A 23,925-nucleotide genomic window follows, 5' to 3' on the forward strand; every position below is an offset into this window, starting at 1 on the left:
TATATTCAATCTCTGAGCATATTTTTTATATTTAAGTCTATGATCAATCTCAAATTAATTCTCTACAATGTATCTCTGTCATAAATCAAGTTTTCACATACGTGGGTCTACTTTTACTCTATGATGCTTTATTTTTCTTTTTCCTTGTGACAGTGACACATTGTCTTAATTACTACAAAACTGATTACTACATCGTTTTTGACATTTTCTGGAGCAAGTCCCTACACTCCATTCTTCTGTCGGAGGATATTGGCTGTTCTTGGCTCTTTGTTCTTACATGAAAATTCTGTAATTACTTTTAAAATTAATGTTTTATCTCGGAGATTCACATCGATGCAGGTAGTATTCATTTCTTATGGCTGCTGTTAACTAATTACTGCAAACCGAGTGGCTTAAACAACACAGATATATATCGTCTTACAGTTGTGCAGGCCGGAAGTCAGAAGTCGGTTTCACTGGGCTCACTCCCTCTGGAGGCTACAGGGGCGAATCCATTGCTTTTTCCAGTTTCTAAAGCTGCATTTCTTGGCTCGTGGACCTCACCCTCCTCTTTCAAAACCAACAGCATCGCACCTTCAAATCTCTCCTGTCTCCATCACGTCGCCTTCTGCTCTGTACTCCACTGTCCCTCTGCCTTACTCTTATAAGTACACTTGTGACTATGTTCGGGGCCCATCCAGATAATCCAGGCTCATGTCCACATTTCAGGATCCTTAACTTAGTTCCCGTCTTCATTCTCTTTTGCCATGTGAGGCCACGCTCACGGGCTCCAGTGATTAGACGTGGCTATCTTTGGGCGCCATTATTCAGCCTCCAATAGTCCTAATTCTAACACTTCACTTCACTCAGGCTCAAAGCCTTTCTTCTGTCACCTTAAAACTCAAACTCTTCCTTACAAAGGCCAGTAGCCCATCCACCCTTCTTTCCGCTACAGCAGTATCAGCTCACGTGATTAACAGTCTAGTTTTCAGTTCCTTCTTTAATTTGGGCCCCTTCGAGTATTTCCTTTAATTTCTTAAGCTCATACATTTTTCAAAAAGAATGTTTTAGCTAGCTTTTCTAGGATTTTGTGAGGAAAGATTTTGGGGGGGGGCGGGTATCTAGTGTTTTATTTTCAAAAACAGGCATCTTTAACCTTCTATATAGATTCTGCGCCCTCCACTTTACTAGAACTGTTCTTTCTAAGATCCTTACCAACCAAACACATCACCAGATCCAAAAGACAGTTGCCATTTGTATCCTGCCTAAACACACAGTAGAATTCACGATTATTCTCCGCTTCTTGAAACACTCTTCTCTCTTGACTTCCTTCTAGTTTTTTAAAAAAGTTTTTCCTACTTTACAGGTTACTCTTTCTCCATTACTCTCTCCCTCCTCTACCTGACCTAAACTGCTGTTTCTCTCTGAAACATCATTTACTACTTAACTACGCAGTATAGCTTCAGGATATCGGTAGGAAATATTGGCCTCCTCTGTGGCTGCTTAGCGCATCCAAGTGTATGACTCACAGCCACCATGCCATGGAGGCAGTTTAGCAGACTAAAAGAGTTAATTAATATTTATCTCCTTCAAAAAAATCTTACTACAGGGGAAAAAAACAGGCAGAGAATGTTTTATATGCTGTATGCCTCCCAGGGAAATGTGCTAATGACGTGCAAGCCTCTCTCTAGACACCAGTGAATTCATACTGAAGAAAATCTCTCTGATTGTACGCACTATTGAAAAAGCCTTGAAACTTGTGTAACCTTTACTGAATATCAGATAATCCGTAATTGCAAAAAGGCTAGAGGAGAGGCGGCAAAATTAGATGCACGGACAAGAAAAAAAAGGGACATAATAAAAGCCCCTAATCTACTTATGTTTCGTCAGCTTAGTTTCTTTCTCCAGTTCTGCCCGCTAATTTCTTCTTTTTCACTGAAGTTTTCATCCCTCCTCAATTCCTGGAGGAAAGGTGATTGAGACAGGAAGGATTTCAGTCACTTTGCGACTCCCACATTCTTCTTATTCCCGCCTTTCTGTTAAGAATTCAGTTGTCTGATATACGAGGATCCAATGAGTCAGTTACTAATGCTGGGCTCAGTTATCTCCAGTAATGGTTCTTCTACCCCCTTCACGCCTACTCTGACTGCCCATCACAAGATTTTCCAAACGTCTCCCCCCACCTCGTTCTCCAGAAAACAACACTCACCAAAGACCGTGCGGGCAGGGACAGACTCTCTGTTGAGCCAGAAAGACACTTGTGACAGAATGACAGTCATAATACATGGCAGGTAGGTCTGGATCACAAAGTAGCCAATTTTTCGCTTGAGATGGAAGTGGGTTGTCATGACGACATATTCTCCTGCAGAGAGAGTAAAATGAGGTAGTATATAGTCGAGTAAACATCATGTTATTGAAGTGGGCTCCAATTCAGTCCACAAAACTCTAAGTTATTTCAAAACGAGACGTCCCAGTACGTCCCCAGTCCATGTAGGCAGATCTCATAAAGCAGTGGGGTTTTTTTGTTTTGTTTTGTTTTTGTTTTTGGTGAAAATATATGCTAGCAGTGTACCAACACAGCTTGCTTGGAGCAGTTTTGATACAAAGTCATTTCAATAAATTAAGGTCCTCATTTAAATACATTTAATAAGAAATCATCTCTTCTGCAGCAATTTGCTATGTAATAGGCACTCTACTATCATTTTAACATTCTTATAATCCGTAATCTTCAGGAGAGCCCTCCGAGGTAGGTACTGTTGTTATCCTCATTTTATAGGTCAATAAACGGAAAGCAAGGGGAGATTCAGCAACTCACACGAGTTACCCAGCTAGTGAGTAGTGGAGCCTGAATTCAGAATCAGATAGGCTGGCTCTACAGTTCATGCTTTCTAACCAGTCTGCTCTACTACTCGAATGGATCTATTGGGTTACAACCAAAAGTTCACACACAGCAGAATGTGGGTTAGCGTCCATCACCCCACTCCAACATAAGCGTTAACACTTACTGAGATCTAACTACGTGCCAAACTTCGAGTGTTTTGGGGGTATTAACATTATCCCAACCCTCCCATCAAGCCTGTAAGGTAGGTACTAATTATTGCCCCTTGTTAAATTCAATAGTTACTTATTAGTCGTACTGGATTTGTCTTCAGCAGGATTTTACAAACTATAGAAATGCTCCCTGAAAGTATAATCTTAGCAGGATTTCACAGTTGAGCACTCCATCCTCCTGGAATAATTCTCTTCGCCAAATTTCTAGGCTATGATGCTTTTCCCTCCTACCTCATTATCTCTCTAGTCACCTTTGCTGCTTCCTTTAAATTTCTCAACAGTCGAGGATGTCAGGACTCTACTGTCTCACTCGCTGCCTTTGCATTCTCAGCCTGTGTCTGTAAATAACACCTTAAACTCCAATAACTCCCCAGTGTGTCTCTTCTGCCTGCGCTTCTTACTTGTTATGGGTTGAATTGTGTTTCCTGGAATGGAACGGCAAAGTCTTAACCCTTTGCACGTCAGAACGTGAGCACCTTTAGAAACAGGGTTGTCGTGGACATAATCGGTTAAGATGAGATCACAGCAGAGTAGGATGGGCTATATTCCACTATGACTAATGCTCTCATAAAGAGACACACACACAGGGAAATGTGTGATGACAGAGGCAGAGATTGGAGTGATAAATCCACAGGCCGGGGGATGCCAAAGATTGCTGGCAACCTTCAGAAATGAGGAGAGAGAGACACAGAACAGATTCTCCTGTAGAATGTCCAGAAGGAAACACCCCTGGCAAAAACCCTGGTTTCAGATTTCTAACCTCAAGAACTGGGGCTGATAAATTTCTGTTGTCTTAAGCCTCCCAGTTTGTGGTATCTTGATACAGGAGACCTAGGGTTCCCTAATTCAATTACCTATTTGACGTCGCCACTTGGGGATATGATAAAAGACCCGGACATCTTGACCTAAGATGTCCGGGTCTTTTATTCTCTCCAACCCCTCCATACCGGCTCCTCCAGCAGTACATGGTAGCTCTCAAGAACACAGGCTAAAATCAAATTCTTCAAAAACTCGGCATTGTCACTGACTTCTCTCTTTGCCTGCGTACGCCTTCGTGTGCTCACATGCACGCACACAGACACCCAATAAATCAGCAAACCCCGATGGTTGCTTCTTCAAAATACATCCATAATTTGACCACTTATCACCATCTGCACCGCTATGACTTGGTCTAAGCCACCTAGAATATTGTAAAGCTCTAACCGGTCTTGCTTCTGTTCTTGCCCTCATCAAAGCATTTTTTAACTTTTAGCTTGCATAAGGATACCACTAAAATGAGTGTAATTATTTACATATGCAATAAAGCTCTAGATAATACAAACATATGTGTATGATGAAATATATACCTCGACTCTATAGGTACAGATAAAAAGAGTCCCTTCTGAAGATTCTAAAAGTGCTCAGAAGCTACCAATTTTCAAAAATATTAAAAAGAATAGAAATTATTTTTCTAGGTGAAGAGTCATATTTCTGCTCTTCCCCAGGATTATTTTAATAATGAACTTGTACTAGAATTCTTTACGTGTTCCTTGTAGAAATCGGATTTTTTTAAAAGAGAATTTCTCTTATAATACAAATGCTCAGTAATAAATTTTACCTCATTTTGCACACTTTTAAACTAACATAAATAGCGTATGATGTCACTTATATGCAGGATGTAAGGGAAAAAAAAGAATTTAACAAACTAAATGAAAACAGACTCGCAGATACAGAGAACAAACTGGTGACTGCCAGGGGAAAGGGATGAAGAAGTATAAACTAATAGTGACAAAACAGTCACAGGGCTGTGAAGTACAGCACAGAGAAGATGCTCACTATTATTGTAACGGCTGTGTGCAGTGCCGGAGAGTTGCTAGAGTAATTGGGGATCACTTCATGAAATATAGAACCGTCTAACCTTTGCACTGACTGTCTACCCGAAACTATCATAAAATAATAAAAAATAAGTACACATCCCCTTTACCCATCAATTCTATTTCTGCTAAAATATCCTTATGAAATAATTAGATAAATTACACACAATGTTTTTCTTAGCACTGCTTAAAGTAGCAATGTATTAAGAACTCATATAAACGGATTTGATATATCAATTGCTGTGCAACTGTAAGATAGATGAATACGTGACCATCGAAGGTAGTTTAGTTAATAAATGTATGTCGACACAGAAAGGTGTGCCTTGGTAGATCAGAAAGGGAGAAAAAAATTCGTTTGATAATGCATTCTTAACGCAGTAGCCAAAACGATCGCACTAAAACCTAAGTTGCCTTTGTCTTTCTTTTGTTCAAAACCCTGCAATAGTTTCCAATCTCTCAGAGTAAAAGCCAAATACCCCCAAACAGTCCCCAAAGCTCTACGATATGTGATTGCTCAACTTCCTTTCTTGTCAGAAATTCTTATTTTTCCCCCTCTCTCCGTCCACCCACGTTTGGTTTTGGCAGTTCTCCCAAATGAGGCAATTTCCTACTTTTCTACCCTACTCTCTCCCCTTCTACCTAAGCCTAGAAAGCGCCATCTGGCCATGCAAACTGCAACATACAATACATATTGTGTGTGTATTCACAATCTAGCTTGTTTATGTGAACGTGAAAAATATAAATGTAAAATATTTTTAATTTAGCAAAGAATTCTCATAAAATGATGGAATGTGTTCTTCATTATAACTTCAGAGTTTCTCTATGCTTAGTTTTCAAGCCTTTTATTTCTGACTTTTTTCCCCACTGCCTCCAGATCTCTGTCTGTGTCCATTTATTTCTACTCCTTTTTCTCCTTGTCTTTCCTCTCTCTCTCGCTCCACTGAGAAGATATTGAGGATTTATTTCTAACGACAGGTGAACCCTGATTAGCTTGGTAAAATTTCCCCCTTCCCCTTAGGGGTGTGGACTCCTGTCCGTTAATCTATAAAATGTAAATATTCATAAATTAGTTATTTTCTATAGGTAAAAGGAAAAGCAAGTCGACTTTGCAAAAGCTTATCAAATAAATTAACCAGTTTGAAATAACTGAATGTATTTTGCGCAACTTTCTCCTTTTATATCCTTCTTTTTCCTTCAATTTATGTCTTGCTGTCTCTCTTCCAAAGAAGCAAAGAGAGTGTGACTAAGATCAGCGAGATGGCGGAATAGGACATCCTGGCTCTAATATTCCATCACAAAAATATGGATTAGCAACCATCCACAGACAAGATTGCCTTTGTGAAAATCCCAGAACCAGGATGTAAGGCTGAAGCCACTTTGCTGCCTTATTCCCTCCAGTAGGCTAGCTTGATGTAGCACCTAGAAGGTTCCTTTGGGTCTGCGGATTCTGCCGTGGGGAAAGAAGAGCCCACGGCAGGTAGCCAGCTTCTCCAGCTTTCCGGGGCATTCCCCTGGAGGTCCACTTCTGCCTACTCTCATGGGGAATGCCGTGGGAATTGGCAGGGCTGAACTACTTGGGCTCAGCTAAGAACAAAGAAGGTGGGAATGGAACTTACAGCCATCAGTGCCCAGATTCGTCGGTAGTACCAAGTCCCAGCCCGCAAACTCTTCTAATTGAAGTATAGCAGTGCGGCCTCGCCCGCATAGAAACCCAACCGCTGGCAGCAGCCCATAGCGCTGGCAAACAGATAAGTACGGGCGGGGGCTCCGCCCATCAGCGGAGCCCTGGCCAATCGCAGAACGCTAGCAGAGGCCTCGTCCGATGGCGGTGGACCAATCCAAAGGGTCACCCCCCCTCCTCCCCATCGTGTTCTGATGTCCCCCTCCCAGACAAAATAGCGACCTCTGGTGGCCAAAGCCTGCTAGCCACACAGCGTAGGGGTGGCGGTGCTATAGCCCGCCAACTAGGCGATCCCTAGAAATCAAATCCCGCTGGCCGCGCAGCGGGAACGGCACCTCCTCTGTTCACAGACGAGACAATCCATGAGGGTCCCAGCGACCCTGCCTGCCAACACGATGGCCCCTGGGAGTCAAAACCCGCGGGTTTCAAGTCTTCCAGGCAGCGATGCTAGCCACGCACCGACAAAGCAATCTCGGGAACAAAACACACCAGCCGCGGGGCCTCGGGGTAGCACCCAGGTCCGCCGACAAAGCGATCCCCGGGGATCAAAACCCTGGCAGTGCAGCCTGCGGGGAGCAGCGATCCCCATTTGCAAACACGGGGACCCTGTCTACTGACAAGGCTATCCCCGGGGATCAATCGAGGATCCAGGAGCTGGTGACTCCCAGGCAATCCCAGGGAGACAAAACCCCTCGTTGTGCAGCCTGGGGACGATCGCGATCCTAATCCACAGACGCAGAGACCCGCCTACCAACAAGGTGATTCCTGGGAAACATCGTGCTGGCCGCAGACATGATAAACCCTGAGAGTCAAAACACGCCAGCCTGGAGGCCTGCGGTGGCGGCAACCCTGCCTGCCTACACTGTAACCTCTGGGGGGATGGCAGTATCAAACCCCGATTGCCGCGCAGCGTGGACGCGGCACAGCCACTCGCCTGCCGCAGTCAAGGCGATTCCTTGGAGAACAAAACACGCCACCTTGTGGCCACGGGGCGGCAGCTCTGCTGTGTTTCCAATAGGTGGTCCCTAAGGACCAAAACCAGCGGGTCGCGCAGCCTGGGGTGGCAGCAACCCCTGTCCGCAGATACTGAAACCCTGCCACCAACACGGTGATCCCTGGGAGTAACCCTGATTGCCGCACGGCATAGGGGCGGCAAGGCCACCCGCCTGCCGCGGACAAGGCGATTCCCTGGTGAACAAAACACACCGCCTTGCGGGCTGCGGGCGGCAGCTCCACGGGCCTTCCGTAAGGTGATCTCTGGGTAACAGACAGCTGGCCGTACCGCTTGGGGGGCGGCAACAAACCCTGTCCGCCAACACAGTTACCCCTGGGAGTCAAAACCGGCTGGCCGCATAGCCTAGGAGCAGAAACGAGCCACCTGCCCGTCACATATAAGGTGATTCCCTGGGGAATAAAACGTGCCCGGACACATAGCCTGGGGGCAGCAGTGCCCTCCCGCCCGCCAACGAGGCAAACCCTGGCAGTAGAAATTCACCAGTCACACAGCCTGCGGGTGGCAGCGCCACTGCCCTTCTACAAAGCGATCCCTAGGGATCAAAGCAGCTTGGCCTGGGGATGGCGATGCCCCCATCCTCTGACAAGCTTCCCTGGGGGGGAGGGGTCACACTCCGTTGGCTGTGCAGCCTGCATGCAGCCCACATTCTGGGGTGACCACTGGGAACCAAAACTCGTTGGCCGTTGGGCCTGGGGGCAGTAGCGCCCCTCCTTCCTCGGACACAGAGACCCCTGGGGGTCGGAAACCCAAGAGCAGCACCCCCACTCACCAAAACAGCCCATGGTCAGGCCACTGTGCTGCTTGAGAGTCCCCATCCCCACCGCCAAAACTGAAAAGTAGAGCAAGCTGGAGGCGCACCCTGGCCCAAAGCAGCTAGTGCAGTGAGGGGTCCCCAACAACAGCTGCAAACAGCTGGTCTCCCATCCAACAGAGGGCACACAAGCACATGAAAAGGTTCTCAACATCACTAATCATCAGGGAAATTCAAATCAAATCCACAATAAGATATCTCCTCACACCCCCTAGTGGCCCTGTTGAGCAAGGGCCACTGAATTGGGAAGAAATAGAAAATCTGAACACATCAGTATCGCGTAAGGAGATATGATCAGTAATTAACACGTAATGGATTAAAGACTTAAGCATAAGACCCCGAACCATAAAACTTGAAGAAAATATAGGAAAAGATCTTGACATTGGTCATTAACAACAAACTTTTGGATATGACACCAAAATAATCCAAAAAAGAAAAGACGACCCACAGAATGGGAGAATATATTGCAAACCATATATCTAATGAGATTATTACTGAAAAAAAATAAAAAACACCTACAATTTAAAAGAAAAAAACCCCCAGATAATCCAATTTAAAAATGGGCAAAGAACCTGAATAGACATTTTTTCAAGAAGGACATACAAATTGCTAACAGGTACGTGAAAAGGCGCTAAATATCACTGATCATCAGGCAAATGCAAATCGAAACCGCAATGAGATATCACCTCACACATGCTAGAATGGCTATTATCAAAAAGACAAAAAAGACAAGAATAAAGGGAATCTTTGTGCATCATTGGTGGGGATGTAAATTGGTACAGCCATTATGGAAAATACTATGGAGGTTTCTTAAACAAAAGAAAAATAGAACTATCATAGGATCCAGCAATGCCTTCTCTGGGTATATGTCCGAAGAAAATCAAATCAGTATCTAGAAGAGATATTTGCACGCCCATGTTCATGGCAGCATTATTCACAATAGCCAAGATATGGAAACAATCTACCAATGAATGAATAAAGAAACTGTAATATGTATAATGCACAGACAATAGAGTATTAGCCTAAAAAAAAAGAAAATCCTGCATTTTTTATAACATAAACAAATCTGGAGGGCGTCGTGCTAAGTAACATAAGCCAGACAGAGAAAAACAAATACTGCTACATGGTGTGATTTGTAAGTGGAATCTAAATAAGTTGTACTCCTACAAACAGTAGAATGGTGGCGGCCAGGGGCTGTGAGGTAGGGGAAATGGGGAGACGTTGATCGAAACATAGAAACTTTCAGTTATAAGATGAATAAATGCTGGGGATCGAATGTACAGCATGACAGCTGTAGTTAATAACGCTCTATTATATACTTGAAATTTTCTGAGAGTAGATCTTAAGTGTTCTCATCACACATGCATGAAAAAGATAACTGAAGCGGTGGATATATTAACTGGATTGTTGCAATCACTTCATAATGCATATAATCACAAGTAATACATATATAATCACATCATATACCTTAAATGTGTACAATGTTAATTTTAACTTACGAGTTAATAAAGCTGGGGGGAGGGGAAGGCAGAGGCAAAAAGAATTCTCCTTAGTGAGAAATAAAATCTTTTGCTCAGTTGGGAAAATTTCCCGTTTCTGCCCCGTATTGAAACTGTCTTAGTCCAATGTGAAATAGGCAAAGGCACAATGGAAAAATACTTTAGGCCACTTTAGTACATTCACAGGTGTTCACAGCCTAAATATTTTCTCTAGGAGAAAATTACAAGTGGGCATGTAGAAAGCTTGGCAAATCAATTCATTGTGACGATTAACTGAAGAGGTTCCGTTATAAAAAATATAACTCTGATATTTTCTATTTCTTTATATCCTCTTCTCTGCCCAAGTGGGAACTGAAGCTTTGATCAGATTAGATTTCTTCCAAGTCCCCCATCTTATTTCCACCTTTGTGTCTCGGCTTATTAAACTTATCAAGTACCATCTGTGTCGTGTGTGAAATATGGAGGGTAAAATATAAAACACGCAATATCAAGGGGACAGATAGATATCAAGGCAAGGGTACAGTGCAAAACAGAATGCATTATGTATCCCCAACTTCGTCATTATCTAGGGATCAGAAGTGTAGAACAGTTTAGCAAATTAATGCTATATGCATTTTCATAAAGTGGATCATTTTATTCCTTTTTCTTGCCTCTATTGCTGCCTCTCTCTGTGTATCTTATTATGAAGGATGATCCTTTGAGTGGTTTGGGGAATTCTCCCCTGCCTTTGCACTCCATCCTATTAAGCTCCATCTGTGTTAAGTGTGAAATATTTGGGAATACAATGTAAAACACATTCACGATTTAGCTAGTTTCTAACATTGTGAGAGACACAAGAGGATTTTTTAAAAAGCTTGGCAAATTAACTCATTATACTAAGTGAGTGGATATATTTTCTCAAATTAATGTTTGGTATTTTTCCAACTCTCTGTGTTCCTTGAATTTTATCTCGCCTCCTATATTCTTTCAATCTCCATCTCTCCGGCTTTTCTTTGTCTCACTCTCTCATTTTGTCTTTACTTACCTATGCTACATGTTTAAGGAAATAATATATACAATGACAGTGATGAGATTTATTCTAACAAATTTCTAGGAAAGATGGAAAATAAGGTCATACACCCTGATCCTCCTCTTAGAAAATTAATGCAATCATTTTCCAAGTAAGGAGAAATAAAATCAGTACTGAAATAGGGAATGGTGTGAATAACTAGCCGCAGATTCTGAGGTATTTCATTCATTTATTTAATGCGTGTTTGAATCTGGAGCACAGAGCATCGTTCCCCTTGGAACGATGTCATACCGAGGACTGGCAGCATTCAGAGAGAAGGCCACTCATACAAAACAGAACAAACTATATATGTGAAGCGATAATATTTATATGGTTCCTACATCAAAAACTATCAAAGGGTGTACAGCAAAAAGTCTCCCTCCCACAGCTGCCCTAAACCACACATCTCGTTTCTCCTTCCTTTAAGTAACTGCAATGAATGGCTGCTTGCATGTATTTCTAGAAATATTAACCCTATACGAACATACACTCCTATGCTGTTCAGTATTGTATGCTTTGCTTTTTCTTTTATTCAACAACATATCCTGCAGATATTCCCACTGAATGGCACGTAAAGAGCTTCCTCATTCCATCTTACAGATGCATGGTACTGAATGGTGTGAATGAATTTTAATGTTAATTCACCTTTTTACTGATGTACGTTGTATCGTGTTTTCAAAACTAATTTGAGATGTAATCTAATCACACCTGTAATGACCCTATTTTCAAATCAAGTCACATTCTGAGGTACTGGGGGGCCAGGACTTTATATTTTTTTTTGAGGGGACATAATTCAACCCGAAACATCTGCATGGACACAGGTGGAGGGAAACTGGCAAGCTCATACACTGATAATGGGAGAGGAAATTGTTTAACCTTCAAGAACGGCCATTTATCAATATATACTTAAAATCTTTTAAATGAATCTACTTTCTGAAATAGCAATCTTGACATTCTGTTTCTGTCCTGAGCAGATAATTATAGAGGAAAAAAGGTGTTGATTACAGCATTAAAACACAGAATAGTAGATAATTCATTAAATAGATTATGATCCATGTATGTGAGACCATTAAAGTGAAAATATTATTTTACCGAGTTTCACAATGAAACGTTACACTTCCCAATGAGAGCAACACTTATCACATCACTGCCGAGAATGCTGTGGCCTTAGAATAGGGTTTTTCAATTTTAAAGTAACTGAAAAGGGTAATAATTCATGTACGTCCACTCTTAATTGTTAAAATCTTACTATTTATAACTAACAAGAAATAAGTATTGGTGAGGATGTAGGGAAAAGGTGTGCTGTTGGTGGGAATATAAATTGGTACAGACACTATGTAAAACATAGGGAAATCTCCCAAAACATTAAAAATAGGACTACTGTATAATATAGCAATTCCACTTCTGGGTATTTATCTGAAGAAAACAAAAACACTAATTCGAAAAGATCTATGCACTCCTATGTTCACTGCAGCATTATTTACAATAGCCAAGATATGGAAGCGACCTAAGTGTCTATAGCTAGACAAATTCAAAAAGAGGTGGTACGTATACAATGGAATATTATTCAGCCGTAAAAATAATGAAATCTTATCATTTGTGACAACACGGATGGACCTACAGGGCATTATGCTAAGTGAAACAAGTCAGAGAAAGACAATATTGTAAAATCTCACTTGTATGTGGAATCTAAAACAACAAAACACAAACGAAAAACCAAGCTCATGGAGAATGGACGGTGACTATGGTTAACGATACTGTACTGCTTACTGGAAAGTTGCTAAGAGAAGAGATCTTAAAAGTTCTCATCACTAGAAAAACCAACTTGTAACTAGGTGTGGTCATGGATGTTAACTAGAGTTATGTGATCGTCATTTGGCAAAGTAACAACTATCAAATAATCATGCTGTGCGCCTGAAACTGATGAAATGTTATATGTCAATTGTATCTCAATTAAAACTATTACTGAGTTGTGTGTACATTTTATTTGGATCCTATACATTTATTGATAGGAAAATATGCGTATAATATAAAATTAAATTTAAAAATAGCTTATAAAACTATCAATAGTATGGCTTCATTTTTGTAAAAAAAAATGTAAAGGGAACTTTCTTAGAGGTTACATATACGCCAAAATGTATAATAAGCAGTTAATGTACCAAAATCTGAGATTTCTCTAGTGGTGGAATTAAAGAACATTTTAATTACTATTTCTAATTTTCCTACCAAGAACGCGCTAAAGACTGTCAAACAAGCAGCGGTTTATGCAAATGAAACGGGAGCCGGCCGCCTGCGTGGCCACCGCGGGTCTCGGCAGCCGCCCCCCCCCCCACCCCGGCGAGCGGCGCAGGGGCGGCACGTGGCGAACGGGGGCAGCGGCCCTGGGGCTTCTGTCCCTCTGCTGCGCGGACATCCCAGGGCCAGGGGCCTGGCGTCCCGGGCCTCCAGGGGCCCGCGGAGCGAGGGGCCTCGCCGCGGGCACGGACGCCCTCCGCGGGGGCCTCTGTCCCCGTGGCCACGGGCGCGGCGGGCGGGGCGGCGGGCGCTGAGCCCGGGGTCCGGCCGCGCGCGGGAGGTCGCGGCAGCAGCTGCCGCAGCGGCACGAGGCGGAGGCGCCCCGGGGAGCCGGAGGCGGCTTCCCGCAGCGGGACGGAGGGGATGCGCTTCGCGGGCGCGAACACGGGTCCCCATCCCCAGGCCTCTGCGCGGACCCCCCGCCGCGCACCCAGGCGCTCTGGCGCTGTCCCCAGGGGCCAGGCCGCGCGGGAGGGGGCGCTCTGAGCGCGGATGTCGGCGGCGACGGTGCAGGGAGACGCGACTGCGGGGCGGGCGCCTGGGCCCCGCGCTTCCACGGAGGAGGGCGCGGCCAGACCCGCTTCGCCGGCGAAGGAGCCGGGGAGGCTGGGCCGCCCGCCCCGGGCCACACCTGCGGCCCCTCGGGCGGGCGCGGGGCGCAGCCGGGGTCGGAGCCGCGGCCCCACAGCGGCCCTGCTGACCCCGTGCGCCCCGGCTGGGCGCGCCCCTCGCAGCAAAGGGCCCGGGTGCGGGGGGAAGGGGGGGACCCAGGCACTCGGCCTCAGCCGCTGACGGGCACTGCTGGAGGAAGGGGACTCTGGGATGTGGCCAGCCACGCACACAGTGTCCGCCGGGCTTTTCATCTTGCACCAGCCACTACCCGGTCCACGCATCATCGGACCCCAGAACCCCCTCGGGGAAGGAGGCCAGCGCACACCCCTGCTGCCCCGCACTCTCCGGCTCCCCCAGATTATCCACCAGGTGACGCTCTCACATACCTTTGGCCTTTTGACACCTCGGTATGGTGCCTTTCTCAAGAAGAGCCTTTCCCCACACCAAATTCCAAATTTCTAAATCCTATTATCATGTAAATCTTTTTCGAATGCTGATTTTTTTTAAAAGGCACCCTCCCCTGGGCCAGGTGTGGAAGGAGAACATGGCACAGACAAGATGACAGACACGCTATGACATCACAGGAGAGGGAACAGCAGTGTCCAGCTAAAAAATGGACAAGAGTCCCCTACTTCATTTATAATTGTGGATTCAGAGATCTTTCACGCAGACAAGTGTCGAAAGCTCCCATCCTTTAATGACAAATTGTGTGTGTGCATGTGTGTGTGTGTATTGCAAGATATGTGGGCCCAAGATATACTCCAATTTGCAAAGTGCTCTAAGGCCAGTTGGCAATGAGGACGACTCTGTCCTCACCCCTGCACCTGGTCAGTTTCTAAGTAGGACTTGAGGCTACAGAACAATATTCTGTGTTCGATTTACCAGTATCCAAGGATAAGCAACTGAGAGGATCTAGAAAGTTTTACGAGATAGACTTCTTTCTGAGATGGGTGATTCACTTAAAATCATTTCATTCCTTATCCTGGAACCTCTTGGCTGTGCACCTGGCCTCCTTTGGGGTTATTAACTCGCCACCTCAGCACTGGCACAGTTCGGCAAATGTCTCCATGAAACTTTTAGGCTCAAGGTTCAGCTCTCCCATCATTATGGCTTCCCTCTGCCTTCTCTTCTACTACAGTCCCTTGACCGACGACACCCAGTCCCCAAAAGACCGCAGGGCATGGTGGTTAAGAGCACGGGCTTGGAGCCGACCTGCCTGGGTTCAGATCTTGGCTCTGGAATTGTATAACTATGACATGGTGCAGGCACATTACTGAGTATCTCCATGCCTCAGTTTCCTCGTGATAACAGTACCTACATCACAAGACTCTTTCAAGGATGACATAAGTTATTATAAGCACTTAGAACGGTGACTGGCACAGGGTGCAAAATGCTTGTTAAATAAAATAAATACCTGTACTAGAGCGGATTATCTCTGTCCCAACGACATGGCCCAGGAGGTCATACTGATTCAGGCGAGAGCCATCCTGTGCTACTTCCACAGACTTGTTCTTCCCAAGAGTCCAAGAATAAACCACTTCGGCTGTTGTATAGGCATCTAAGGCAGAAAAAGGTCAAGAAAGAGAAGTTAAAGGGGAAGAAAAATGATTATCCTTGACACTAAATTTTCATGAGACTGAAATACAACTTCTATCCCAAAAGATTTCTTGGTATGTGTTCTCTCTTTAAAGTACATTTATCCATCCATCTAATATACATCCATCTAATAAACAAACATCGTATAACTACTATAGTTTATGCTGGGTACACAGAAGTGAACCCAAAGTGGTCTCTTCCCTCACTGACCCACAGTCTTTTGGACTGCCAATAGGTTGTTAAACTTTGAAGAATAGAGAGTAGGGGCAAGGGAGAAATGGTTATAGTATTGTCTAGTGCACTTGTCACAAATTCAAGTGCTTATGGAGCTAGACAGGTGTCTTAAATAAGGCTAGTAATAAGAAAAATTAACTGCCAGAAATGTAACAAAAATGTATTTAATTAATTATAGGGTGCCCGCATCATGAGATAAAGCAAAAAAAAAATCATACTAGGGATATTTTAAATTTAAAAAAGTGAACAGATTGAAATTAGCAATAAATAAAAATTATAATTTTCTTTTGGTATTTACCACCCCTTTGATTTGCAAACCAGAAACCTACCACCTTTTTTTTCTGCACCAAGGTGTCGCTGTTAAGTCTTATATTTAGAATTCCAACGTTCAGTACAGAATTTAGTAGAGATTAGTTTTAACAGGACTATAGGTAAGGGGAATGGTAAGGGAATGAGGGGTGAGGTTATTTAGTTTTAGTCAGTATCTTACAGGAAGAGACTCACTTTCTTTCCAGACATGGATCGATTCTTTGCATAGTGGGTTGTATGTTCAGGGTGAGCACCTGGCCCTGACTCAGGCACCTAGGCTCGTTAAAGGCAAGCTGACCGCCAGCCACAATGCTCATTCATTTCATCCAAGTTTTGAGCTATTTGTTGTTCAAGTCAGTGGAGCCTATGGCAGATGCTATGTCCATAATACACTCTAAGCGTTTTACCACAAAGAAAATAATTCCTAGTGAATCTACCAATGAACAAACAAGCTCTATATCCCTACAAAACCTTGCAACACCAGACGTAAATTTCATTATAGTTGGACATTAATCCTTCCTCACATGTACTAATTGTGATCTTCCTGTATTAAACTTCTTAGGACATTTTTGAATATACCCAAGTAAGCCATTTCCTAACTTTGGTGTAATGAGCAACATGCCAACAAATTCTTCATTCGCATCAAAATTCTCATTGAAATCAGGGGGAAAAAACCACATAACCCTATGGCATGTTTTATATCTATGCTGTCATAAGCTACAGAAGAAAATACCACAGGAAGTCTAACTTTTCCAAGTAATACACCCTGATTGGTCTCAGGCATTTCTTCAACACACTAACAAAAACACTTCTAGTCTGACATATAATTTCTCCCCTGATGAATAGACATTTTAAATAAGGTTTGTACCTATAAAATATTTTGATGCCTGGGAAGGTTTGGTTTTTAAGGCAAAATCCCATTTCCCAACAGCAACAGTTGGTGTATGAATTCAATCACAAAATCTGTTGAACTTTAAGGTTCAATTAAAAAATAAATAAATAACACACAATAAACAAACAAATCTGGAATTTTATGTGACATTTCCCAAATTTCACATCTTGGCAAGTGATTTTAAAAGTTATAAACGCTGTATATATTAAGCAAATCACATCTGCAAACCATTAATTTGCAAACTCTGGTCTATAGACTTTCTCTCATAGATGGCTCTGGTCTTTTTTTTTTTTTTTTGTGATTCGGTCTTGGAAATATAGCATCTTCTGCTGCCTGTGGGCTATTTAGGGCTCCCAACTGTAATTGTAGATCTTTAAACTGCTATCACCAAGAAGAAAGGGAAATCTCCTCAGTATTCTTCTCACACCCTTACCGCAAATTTATTCTAAGACTATCAAGTGAAATGTAATTTCACAAGGCCCTTGTCCTCTCATTTTCGCCAGTATCTTCCATCTTTAGCATATATGCTTGGGGGCCCACTACATAAGAAAGTCATCTGTATATGTCTTATCTTTTCTGTGTAGATGGTTGTAACTTCCTATGTTTAAAGGACAATGCACTGTTGTCCTCAATATATTCAAGAGTTTGACAATGTGAAAAATAGAACAGGTCTGTTCAGGCAAAGGGCAGAAAATAGGAGATATTTTCCACCCCTAAGAAAGAAATTTCTTTCTGGATCTCTTAAGGCGAGTACCTCGAGCAGATAATATCAGCCCCCAAATCCTCACATGTTCTAGTGCAGATGTGACAATAAATTGTGCAGCCTATCAGTACCTTAGAAATGTCACTGGGCCCAGAGTGGCAACTTGCTTTATGCAACAAGCAATGGTTTTATTTCTTTGAAAATAATGTATGAGAACAGAGGGATCTGTGGAGAAAAAATTATTCTCTTATATGAACTGATAAAGGAAGAAAAAGAAGAAAATAATTTTTAAAAATTGAAAACTACCAGATTTGGTGCCTGCTCTCAATCTGACCCTGTACTGGTAAACAAAGGTTAATAAGGTACAGTAACTGCCATCAGGGTGCCCACAATCTATTGAGGGAGACAGAGAGCATACGACTCGACTCGACTCGTAGTACAAGCCTGAACACGAAAAGAATTCACACTAGGGGAACAAGTGTTAAATGAAACCAGAGGAGGGTGCTGTGGCCTCTGCTTAGAGCGGAGCGTTGGAGGATTCAAAAAGTAGTCGATACTTAGAGGAGGCCACCTTGCATGTGTGAAAGGTCATTCCTCGCAAAAGAACACTGCGAAGGCAAAAAGCAAATGAAAACATGGGGTGTTAGGGAATTTCATGGTATCCCTGGACTTCTATCTAGGATAGAGAAAAGCCGAGATAATATTGTAACACATCCTGATTGCCCGCACTGAGAAGCGAGGGTTTTGGTCCATAGGCTAACAAGTTATTGCAGACCTGCCTAAAGCAGAGAGATAACATGGCCAGATATATGCTTTGGAAGGCTCGCTCTAGCTGCAGTATGGATGATCGCTGGGAAAAAGTGAAACCGAAGCCAAGAAACAGCTAAAAAGCCATGACAATGTTTGGAGTATGTGACCCTTAGGGCATAATATATAGTACTGGACAGTGGGCTGAATTGAGTGGGACAGAGAGGAGATTTCAGAGGTAGGTAGAACATGTTATAACTGATGGCTTTTCATGATGGTTAAGAAAAGGGGAAGTTTAAGGAAGGATTCTAGATGACCCTGGGGTTGTAGCTTTTGTGAGTTGTGTGGATAATGATGGAATCCATTCAGCCATGGGGAACAGAACTCTGTCCCTTTAGGCCTTCTCTTTCTTCTCTCTTCTCTCCATGCTCCATGGGGTTCCTTTAACCCTCAGCTTCCCTCCGTAGAGTCCTACCTCTTCTCAATTCCAATCATTTTATTTTTATGGAGGAACAGAGGTGGAGTGTGTGTTGGGGGGTGGATACTACAGAAAAGATATCTACCAGACATTTTTTATATGGGCTATGATGGCTCAAGCATCTTCTTGCTTTTAGTTGCTTTGCCAAATGTCTCTTTCTGTTACTTAAGCCTTGGTACGTGACAGGCCCCAGGAAAATGGGAAGTCAAAAATGAGCCTGCCACAATGGCACCACTGAGAAAGCATTCCCTCTGAACCCATATTGTCAGAAACTGCTTGCTTACTTTAGTGATTCTGTCAGTCATTCAACGAATATTAAGAAATTATGTTAGATAGTTAAGGTACGGTGGTCATAACACATTTGAGGTCACGTCCTTTCACTGAGCTTATAAGATAGTGTGGAAAGACAGAAAATAACTAAACAAAGAAGATAATATCAGACAGTAATATGTTCTATGAAAAAGTAAAATAGAGTTTCTGAGGTAGAAGGGGGTTTCGTGACATATGGTGATCAGAGAAGACCTCTTTGAGGGGGTAGCTTTCAAGCTGAAACATGTAAAAGGAAAAAGATCCAGGACTTGATGGAGAATATTTTTCAGGCCACAAAAACAGCAAGTGCAAAGGTTTCTCAGTGGGAAAGATCCTGCAGTGTTCTAGAAACTGGCAGAAGGCCAGTATAGGGCGGGGAGAGATGAGTTGAGTTGGAAGAACTAGAATATAGGATCTAAACCAAGACAAGAGTCTACGGCCACGCTGCCCTGAACAAGCTGGATCCTGCCTGATCTCAGAAGCTAAGCAGGGTTGGGCCTGGTTAGTACTTGGATGGGAGACCACTTAGGAAGACCAGGTGCTGTAGGCATAAAAAATAAAAAAAATAAGGGATTATAAGCTGACAAGGTCCTTGCAATTTATGAGGTCGACCAACGGTTGCCTTGCCTAAAAAAGATAAAATAAAATAAACCAAAACGAGAAACACAAAAGAAGGTTTTATAGAAAAAATAATCAGTTTAGTTTGGGCATATTCAGTGAAAATAGAATGTTTAATGAACCTAAACCTACAGTCTAAAGTTGGCAGATGTATGAAAATAGATGTATATAGAAATAGACACTGTATAAGTTTATAACTAATACGAATACTTATAATTCTCAGAACTTTAAATTATCCAGTGACAAGAGATGTTATAGGTACTAGTCACTGGCAAATAAAGACAGAGTTTTGTAATTTTTTTTAGCACAGGATGCATGTGCTTTTGCATCTATTAAGATGACCGGGTGGTTTTTGTCCTTTTTAAAAAATTAATGCAGTAGATTATATTGACTGATTTTTGGATGTTAAGCCAAGTTTACATTCCTGGGATAAAGTCCACTTAAAGATAGTGTATAACCCATTTATAAGTTGCTCGATTCCATTCGCTAGTATTTTGTTGAAGACTTTTGTCTCTATATTCATAAGGAATATTTGTGGTTTTCTTTTCTTGTGATCTTTGGTTTGGGTATCAGAGTAATACTGACCTGATTGAATAAGTTAAAAAATGTTACCTCCTATATTTTGCGAGACTTTGTGAAGACTTTGAACTAATTCTTCTTTAGATATTTGGTAGATTCAATGGTGAAGCCATCTGGGCCTGTGCCCTCCTTTGTGAGAAGTTATTAAATTACTAATTTAACCTCTTTACTTTCTGTAAGTCTAATAAAATTTTCTATTTCTTCCTCGGTGTCAGTAGTTTGTGTGCTTCTAGGAAGTTTTCCATTTTATCTTGACCATCCAATTTTTGGTATACAGTTGTTCATACTATTTCCCTATTATTTCGTTTATATCTATAAGGTCAAAAGTGATGTCTGTCCCCTCTTTCACAATTTTAGTAATTTGATTTCTTCTCTCTCTCTCTCCTTTTTTTAAAAAAACTTGGTCTAGTTAAAGGTTTATGAGTTTTGTTCATCTTTTCAAAGAATCAACTTTTAGATTCTTTAATTTCCCTTAACAATTTTCTATTCTCTCATTTAATTTCACTTCAAGATTTATTACTTTCTTCCTTGTTTTGGGTTTAGTTTGCTCTTCTTTTTCTAGTTTCTTAAGGTGGAAGTTCAGGTTATGGATTTTAGGTCTTTCTTCCTTTTAATATACGCTTTACAGTTATAAATTTCCCTCTGAACAATGCTTTAAGCTGACGCATTCCATAAATTTTGATATGTTGTGCATCATTTTCAAACATTTCAAAATATTTTCTAATTTCTCTTGTGATTTCTTCTTTGATCCGTTGTTTACTTAAGAGTAAGTTGTTTAATTTCAACATATTTGTGAATTTCCCAAAGTCTCTTCTATTGTTTTCTAATTTCATTCAATTAAGATCAGATAACACACTCTGTACGGTTTCAACACTTTCAAACTTATTGAGTCTTATTTTATGGATTGCCCCAGAAAAACGTTTCATGTGCTCATGATAACAACATGTATTCTGATGTTGTTTGGTAGAGTGCAGTATAAATGTTTGTTAGATTGAGCTGGTTTACAGTGTTGTTCACATTTCCTATTTCTATATTGATGTTCTGTCTAGTTGTTTTACTGAAAGTGAAGTATTTATTCAAATCTTCAGTTATTATTGTTGAATTGTCTATTTCTCCTTTCAGTATCTTTATAATTGTTGTACCTTCCTGATGGATTGACAATGATATCATTACAAAATCTTCAAAGCTTCTACAGAGTGGGGAAGAAGAAAATGAGAATGGAGCTCCCTGGTCTTACTGAATCTAGGTTTTTTTTTTTTTTTAAACACCCCTCAAATTATTGTGAGCCTCTGGTTAGACTTTGGAGAAAGTTTACTGTGACATTTTATGGAGCATCTTCAGAAGCCCTTATTCCCCCATTCCAGAATTGCTTCCTCATTAGAGGTTTTTTTTTTTTAAGATTAATTTTAACTGCCCACTTAAGAATTTAAGAACTTAAGTCACTCCTTCCTTCTTGATGTTTCCTCACGCTTGTCCTCTCCTTCAACATACTGAGTTATTCTCTTCTCTGTAGCCTCTAAATGTTATAGTGTCTCGGAAAACAGTCCTTGGTACTCTTATCTATATAAAGTATTTCCTTAGTGATATCCAGCTGTGTGACTTTAAATGCCATCCACATAAATGACACCTAAATCAAGTCTTCAGTCCGGATATCTTTTCTGAACACCAGACTTACGTCCCACATAATCAGCACCCGGAAGTGCTATTTGCATCCATTTTCAAGCACAAATCCACCAAGGATAACCATTATCCTGATTATTGTTTCTAGGTGGAAATTTCTTCCTGGAAATTACCAGGAAATTTATATATTTTTCTGAATATCGAATGCTGAAAAAAAATGTTGACAAATCAGCAAAATGAAAAAAAATATAATTTCCTGTAAGAATTAAAGTGTAACAATAGACATAGAGACGTCACTGATTTGAAGGAATCTACTAATGTCAAGTTGAAAGGGAAAGCAGGAAGCAATAGCATGTTGAGTCAAAGTCTTGAAATTTTCAGGTATCGGTACAGGCGTACATATTAATCTAATCAGTTGATTTTGCTGATTATAAGTGTATGTTTGTGGCCCTGCGTGCCACTAATGGTAACGCATCCTTGCGAATTATCTCTTGACAAGTCTATATGCCTAGAATACAATAAACAAATCCTGTGAGTGTTCTTTCAAGAAATACCAAGTTTGAGAAGCATAATAAACCCTCAAACTGGCAATTTTGACTTCTGATTCAATGTAATGCTGTTTATCTTGGTAAGAGATCCCAATGTTGTTATTCGAATACTATCCAATCAGATTTACTGGTGTTTTCCAGTATTTGAGTATCTTCTGTACACAACTGGCCTTTGCTGTGCTTCTAAACGTACTATCTCTTATTTATTAAAAAATAGTTGGATATCCGTAATAATGAGTGAAGAGCATGAAGAGGGTTGGGGTGTTTTACGAATAATACTTAATTTATAAAATTCCTGGGAATTCCAACTTTTATTCCCAAATCCCACAGTTTAATATGTCAGGAAGTTAGAAATCCTACCAATAGCAAAAATAGACAAAATATTAAAGACCTCTAACATCTTAGACTACTTTTGCCTGATATACGCTATGTTATAAATGGAGTCATGCACTATATATACTTATGTGTCTGGCTTTTGTTCAGCATTAGATCTGTGACCTTGTTCGTGTTGATTGTAATATACATAATTGTCATTATCGTATAGCATTCCATTGTGAGACTATGTCACAGATTTTTTCATTCATTTTGACGGAGATTAGGGTTTTGGTCTCCTAAAATTAACCCCTCTATGAATTTTCATCATATGCCTGAGATATAAATACTGATTTATGTTTGGAAATATACTCAGGACTAGAGATGCTAGGTTATATGATGTGCATGTATTCAGCTCTGATAGATACCACCAAACGATCCCCCCAAACCTTTGTACAAATTTACATTCCTATTAGCAGTACACGAGGTTGTGTTCCACATCCTCACCAATGTTACATATTTCCTACCTTTTTCCATTCTAGCATTTAATTAGCTGCGGAGTGGTACCCTCTGGACTTTAATTTGCATTTCTCTGCTGACTAATGTAACTGATCGCTTTATTTGTGTGTGACTTGGAAACCCTGTTTTATAAGCAGCCTACTGAACACTTTGGCTTTTTTTTTCTGTTGCGGTTTCTGACTACTACTTATAAATTCGTAGGGCATCTTAATTATTATGCATTTAAGTCATTCGTCATGTATATACAAGGCAAATATTTTCTCCCATCCTGCGGCTTGCCTTTGCACCACTGTCTTTTGATAAAGAGAATTTCTTAATTTTAATATATCCCAAGTCATTCTCCTTTTTACCTTTGTGGTCAGCACTATTCTATGTCCTCTTTAAGTATTCTCTACCTCTTCCAAGATCATGAAGATATTCTCTTATGTTTTCTTTTAAAAGCTTTATTTATATCTACATTTATACTTATAACCACAATTCATCTAGAAATCAATCCTGATCTCTCTCTCTCTTTCTCTCCTTCCCTCCCTGCAAGATTGTCTTACCTACTTTTGGGACTTCTATATTTCTATATAAACTTTAGAATCAGTATTGTTGTTTTCTTTGTATTTATCATG

General features: G+C 41.5%; 1 protein-coding gene and 1 pseudogene across 1 annotated transcript in view; one reads left to right on the top strand and one right to left on the bottom strand.

Moving 5' to 3' along the window:
* GABRA3 (gamma-aminobutyric acid type A receptor subunit alpha3) overlaps positions 1–23,925 on the bottom strand; it is a 191,575-nt gene that overhangs the window by 24,549 nt on the left and 143,101 nt on the right. Inside the window, exons 7-8 of the mRNA XM_036226811.1 lie at positions 15,259–15,402; positions 2,189–2,341 (exon numbers count right to left, since the gene is read on the bottom strand). Coding sequence (XP_036082704.1) covers positions 2,189–2,341; positions 15,259–15,402 — 297 coding nt within the window. The remainder of the gene's footprint in view (positions 1–2,188; positions 2,342–15,258; positions 15,403–23,925) is intronic.
* Positions 19,544–19,662, top strand: LOC118608294 (annotated as a pseudogene).

This window comes from Rousettus aegyptiacus, unplaced genomic scaffold (genome assembly GCF_014176215.1).
Source record: "Rousettus aegyptiacus isolate mRouAeg1 unplaced genomic scaffold, mRouAeg1.p scaffold_m13_p_9, whole genome shotgun sequence".
Classification (NCBI taxonomy): Eukaryota; Metazoa; Chordata; class Mammalia; order Chiroptera; family Pteropodidae; genus Rousettus; species Rousettus aegyptiacus.